The sequence below is a fragment of the Vanessa atalanta genome, chromosome 1, assembly GCF_905147765.1.
Source record: "Vanessa atalanta chromosome 1, ilVanAtal1.2, whole genome shotgun sequence".
Lineage (NCBI taxonomy): Eukaryota > Metazoa > Arthropoda > Insecta > Lepidoptera > Nymphalidae > Vanessa > Vanessa atalanta.
In genome coordinates, this window is record NC_061871.1 from 5,321,785 (window position 1) to 5,328,346 (window position 6,562).

The 6,562-nt window shown below is 35.2% G+C and overlaps 1 protein-coding gene across 1 annotated transcript; it reads right to left on the reverse strand.

Moving 5' to 3' along the window:
- Positions 1 to 3,251: 3,251 nt before the first annotated feature.
- LOC125077341 lies at positions 3,252 to 3,955 on the reverse strand. Its single transcript, XM_047689266.1, has 3 exons — positions 3,899 to 3,955; positions 3,680 to 3,837; positions 3,252 to 3,573 (listed from the first exon to the last, which is right to left on the reverse strand). The coding sequence occupies exons 1-3, from the start codon at positions 3,953 to 3,955 to the stop codon at positions 3,252 to 3,254; spliced, it is 537 nt and encodes a 178-aa protein (XP_047545222.1).
- Positions 3,956 to 6,562: the final 2,607 nt, after the last annotated feature.

Here is a 6,562-nt window from a genome sequence, read left to right on the forward strand (position 1 = left end):
CTTTTTCCTTAATAGAATATATTAAAGTAAATTATATCAGCAACATTACCTCCTAGCTTCTAAGGTTTATTTTTTCGTATGTAAATAAAATTCTATTAAGGATAGTAAATTTGCTCTCACAGATATATAAACAAAACAAAAAATTACAATAATTCAAATTAAGAACGAATATTTGAATATTTAAATAAAAATTGGCCAAAATGGGAAGCAAGTTTTGTATATTTTTTAAGTTACATATTTCCCAGAGTTATTTGCAAACATTTTTTTCTGACAGTACATGCCAAGTTATCCATTACTTACCTTGTATAAGGGACCAACTATATACATATATCATGAGACGTTGGCATGCATTTTATTATTTTCGATATTTCAAATGGTGTTATCTTTGGAATATTGATTTTTAAGAAGAAATATCAAATAATTAATTTAACGTAATTTTTTAATATTTTTATGTAATGTTCATCTGAAATCAAATCAAATCAAAAACTCTTTAAGAAAATTTCACAAAGCGCTAAGGTCATATAAATCTAAACAAAGGTATTTTACATTTTTTTTTCTATTGTTAAATTAACGAATTTCAATTATGTTACTGAATTACTGCTCAAGAAAGATTTTTATGTAAGACGTGCACAATTCTTTCTATCAATTTTCATTTTATAGAAAAATTTTTAGATTCACAGATTTTCTGATGCTGGAACAAAATACATTTTTCAGCGATAAAATCTAACCAATATGTATAGGTATATACGTGCATTTGGAGAGGCCTATGTCCAGCAGTGGACGAATGTGGGCTGATGATGATGATACATACGTTAATCTATCTCTTTTCATTCAGAGCCATTCAGCCGTCCTTGCGTAATTTAGTAACAAATATCTATTCATCCTAACTTTCGCATTTATAATATTGTTAGGTTAAATTATATATACCTTTTTCATCTCTGCTTGTATATCTTTTTTACTTCATACATTTTGACGAGCTTTAGTGTTACCATTAAAAAATAAAAATAAAAAAAACGTGTTCGAAACAAACAAATTCATATTTAATTTCCTTCAATTTTCAATAATGATTTTAGTCGAATTTCGAACACTAAGCGAACACTAGTATTATAAAATTAACATAATTAATTATGTTATTTGTTGTCTAGCTTCACATACACCTATAACAACAAAATCAAACACTTTTGCTCTATAATAATATAAATTGAACAATTTCCAACTAAATCACTATTTGAATATCAGGATGTTCTGTTGTTTGCTATTAAAATTTCGTAGTGTAAATCGAAATGAATAAAATATTAACCGGTATTCAAACGAGGGTTTCATTTAATGTAGTTTTAGATATGAATTATTAATGTGTAAATATAGCATAACTACGCTGTTCTGAATTATATAAATAAGTCATGGTATACAAAGCTACTGTTCATAAAGCGCTGCAAATAAAAAAATATTCATTAAAAAATAAGATCGCGAAATAATTGAGGTAAATTACATATTTGCTGACATGGTATGGTTATGTGCTACATTTTTGGTTACAATTATATTGCGCAGTAAAAGACAACATCGTGATGAAACCGGTCTATGTTTATCTACTAACATACATTGGAATAGCTTTTTATTAATAGGTAGGCGTGCGGGCAAATTGGCCACCAGGTGGTATGTGGTCACCACCACATATAGACATTTACGCTGTTAGAAATATTTCCCATTCCTCACATCGTCGATGCACAGCCACGTTGAGAGCTAAGATGTGACACTTATACCCATAGTTACTGGAACACTACCAAATATTTAGCGGTAGGATGTGTGAGGAGCGGGTGGTAGCTACCCAGATGGGCTTGCACGCAGCCCAACCACTAAGCATCTGAAAATAAGGGCCTAGTAGGGGGACGTTAACAGCTGTTTCTATTATTTGCTTATATTCGTATACTGATTAAAATGCATACATTTTGCTAGAAAATTATAAGAGATGATAATTAACGCCGTTGGTTTGCCCCCTAGAAGTATCGCTGAGCTAAAAATATATTTGTTAACTAATAAAACTAGTAACTAGGATATGAAATAAAGAATCAAATGAAATTCAAATGGTATCGTATGGGTCAATCTTGGCTGTTGTCTGTTTAGCCGAATGGAGGGTATGAACGATTGTACAGCGCAGCTTCACTTCGAGAAGTAGAATGTAAAGCCTTTTCTTTGGTCTTAGCAGAGGCCCAAACCTGCTTGTAATTAATATGCCTTACAATGGATTAAGTGGATGAGATCCTTTGTTAACATTATATATTTCTTTTTGAATAAATATAATACACTGAAAATGCTCGTATTTAACAGTAGTACATACAGCTAGGAAGTTGGCGCTATTGCATCGACCATGGCTTTGGCCCCTAATCTCCTCCCTTGTCAGATTGCTATCTAATCGAACTGTAAGATTGCACATACATTTGTATTTGTAAAAATCTTTTACTTATTTTTGTAAATTTTGTTACGAATGACACCATTTCCGAATTTTGAACACTAATGGAAAAAATCTAAGCACTTTGTTTTTAGTTTTTAAATATAATATAAGTTTTTAGTTTTTAAATATAAGATCAGTTTAATAAATGCTCATATTTGGAATTGGCACGCGGAGTAATAACTAATTTTCTATAGAAATGCGTTTCCCAAGCGGATGTTTGAACAGCAAACATTATGCTAATCCACAGCATTTACTGTACACCTGTCTGCATAAACATGCCTCCTAATTTTCAGAGACGACCCTAACTTTTTAATGGAAATTCAAGCAGTAAAAAAAATTGCCTTTAGTTCACGGACACGGCGAAACTTTTAAGCTAAATTAAGTGTCAAGGACTTGGTTCGTTTGTTGTAAAATGTACACTTACTAAGCGACACCTCAGCTCCAGGTGTTTATATAAAGTTAATAGTTTTAATCTTAATAATTGGTCATCTATTTTTTCGCTGGAAAAATGCATAATGCGTTTCTCCCAAATGATGTGGGGCGGGGGCTTTATGTGGGGTTCGCCGGCGCTGAAGGCGCTGGAATACCTACTGAAAAATCAGCGATACATACCCACTCCGTCTTTTGGGAGACTTCACGGGATCGCTTGCCCATACTACCGTGACGTCCTGATGGTAGGCCCAACTCTGCGGGCCTCCAATTCCTAGGGGGTTCTCGGGGTACAGAGACCCCCTAGCCCCGGCGAGATCTATGGTGGGAGGAGAAGGTGTCTATAACGAAGACACCTTCTCCCTGGTCTTCTTCAGCGAAGCGGGTCGGCAGCACTGTTCTCACAATCCCGCTCCGCGGCCTCCTTCTGTGTCATCACGTTTTCACAGAACAAGACCATTTCCTTCCAGCAACTCTCGTTGTCGATCATAGCATTTATCACGCTCGGCAGCGAGAGTTCTCCGCCTACAATGACCGCCAGGGAATGGCGCTGAGGCCCCCATGCGGCAATCTCAATCAGGGTGTGACGGGCCGTATCCGAAGGCGCGCCGCCGCAGGAGGGCGCCATCTCACGCCTCGCTATCCGGTGCAGATACTTACCGAAGCAGCCGTTCCCGGTAAGCACCTGCGTCAGCCTGAATGAGAGTGTGCCGTGTCTTCGTTCCACCCAGCGACTCAAGTAAGGACGGATAGCCTCCACTGTCGCCAGGCCTGTCGAGGGGGACCCTAGGTCCTGGTTACCAGGGCGAATCGCTCGCAAGAAGTGTCGCCGCCGTCCACGTCACCATACGGCAACCCCGTATCGCTCTTACCGCTGTGACCCTCTGCGATCTCCACAGAAGAGCCTTGTTACGAGCGGTGAGGGAGTCTACCCAAAGGGGTGCACCGTAGAAGGCGACCTAAGGTGGCAGCAGCATTGATGAGCTTCGGGCGTCAATGGTTGAGCGACCCGCCCTGAACCTGTACTGGGCTTCTGAGAGACCCAGTCCCACCTCCTTGAGGTACGTAGGTGATCATTTTACATACTTTATAATGTCGAATCAACGTTTTGTTAAAAAAAAGAAAAAATAAGATTTTATATGGAAACATTTAGGTGGCGATTCAAATGGAACTTCGAAACTGGATCTTCACAACAGAAACCACGGGCAATATTAACAAAAACGTATACACTCTGCTCGAAATACTAAAATATATTTTCTACTAGTTGATGTCCGCGACTCGGTTCGCCTTACTTTAAGCCTCAAAAGTTGGGGTATTTTATGGTTGACATATTTGTGTATTTTTGCGTCTGTAGAGATATTGTAGTTCCCAAATGGATGGACAGTTTGTGTTTTTTTTTTTATAGATAACTTATTTGAATGCTTTTTCATCGATAAAAATCAAACCAGAAACGACCGAATGTTTTAAATTTATAATTATTTAACCTTGTTATATTAAAAAGTTATGATGTATTTGTCTTAATACTTAATGTATATTATACAAAATATAGTGTAATATAGTGTAATATATTTTTTTTAATTATATAAAACGTCACAAAAGTGTCAATTCGCTAAAATCCGTGCCGTTAACCCTTTTCCCACTTCCCATATACCGGTATTGCTAGTCCAATACATCATTTTGCCGTTTTCTTTGAATTTAAGTAATAAAATAAATTACATTTATTTATCAGTGCAGTGAAATAATTATTACAATTAGATTTTATTATCTAATTCGTTTGTTGTATCTGCTTGGAAGTCATTTCGCATCGTTTCAGGTCAATTCATTAGCTGTCATTAATTTAAAGGTTAGTATTTGTATGGTAATATCGGTAATTTATTATGACAGATCTATTTCGCCTTTTAATTGGCTTTTATTAAATTAAATAATTCTTTCCTTGATTTAAATATGGATATAATTCCTATTTAATTTCGGGGATTTTTGGTAGTGATTCTGGCCACACTCCCTAAACCTTTAAAAGTTTCGAGAACTTTCGATTTCGTTCTTTTTACATTTTTACATTGAAATAAAACTAGTTTTTAACGGATTTAATCGCGTATATTAATTATTTTAACATCCCGACGTTTCGAGCACTTTGCAGTGTTCGTGGTCACGGGCAGACTCTGCCCGTGACCACGTTAAAAACTAGTTTTATTTCAATGTGTAATAATCGCGAAAATCTAAGACAACATTATACATTTTTACATCTTCGGTTTAACACCGAATCCAAAACTTCCTATCTTAGTAGTTGAGTTTCTTAATTTGTGATTGATTATTACTTCAGTGCTTTAATAGCATATATCTTTTCAGAATATTTTAATAATGGAGTTTAGAAGTTTGATAAAACTTCTTAAAACAATTTTCTACCGACCTATAAAAATTGTAAATCTTTAATCCTTGTATTTGCTTAAATACGTTGGTTTGCAATTCAGTCGTAATCATATTTAATTTGTGTTTTACAGGGATTTTTGACCCATTGGAATGATTCTCCGGAGTCAGGAATCGTCATTTAAAGTTAGCTTTAAGCCTCCAGAAGGAGGTAGAGTGTGTCCAAATAGCTGCTGGTGCAACTCCAAGGTTGGCATGCCTGTTTCCTTAGATATAAACAATATCCACGTGCACTGGAAACTGGACTGACTTAAAAGTAAGCGCAAAGTTTTTTGGAATAAAAAGGAACCGGAGTATAAACATAATACTCATCAGCCCTGATTCTATCACATCCCGATTTTAATAAAACAAATTGTACATATTCCCCCAAGGTTACTACAGAAAATCAGTGAAAACCAGATCAAAATCGGTTAAACTTATACCGAGATTAGCAGTAACAAACAAACAGATAAAGAGATAAAAATTAAAAAAATCATATTTTTGTAATTGCGTTAATAAATACCCGCAGTACTATTTTTTCTCAAATATTTTCCATGTACAGATTTCGATCAGTTACGATTTTATTTTTTGTATAGATTAGGGTTTCCTACCAAAGAGACGATGCTACGATTGACCGATTTTTTTTATAAAATCTATTTGCCCATTCTAATCCAGTAAAAACTATACAAAGCTTACACATTACAAAGTAAAGTTTAAATGTACATAAATCCTTTCTTAACGGATTTATCAACATTACATAGTATAAAACAAAGTCGCCTACCGCTGTCTTTCCCTATGTATGCTTAGATCTTTAAAATGATATAACGGATTTTGATGCGGTTTTTCTTAATAGATAGATTGGTTCAAAAGGAAGGTTTATATGTATAATACTCGTACAAGTAGTAACACTGATAATTTTAGAGATTTCTAAAGCGATGTCGTAAATAAACACATTTTCTGCGCTTACGTTGCAAATGCTGGCTCAACCCTACGAGATAGATCAAAATAATGTAATACAGTATTTTACACCTTAAAAGGTATTTAAAAAAAGTCTAGGATGGTATATGTCTATCTTATATCTTAACTATTTTTTATCCTTTACTTTTTACGAGAAATAATGGCTTTTTTTCGAAGCTATTTTAAGCAATTCAGCATTAATGCTGTACCTTACCTTACCCAATTAAGTACCTTAAACTGTGAACGTTATAAGACATTCTGTGGTATATTTAGTTGCAGCTATGCTCCCGTGCGAAGCCGGGGCGTGTCGCTTGTAATTTATGA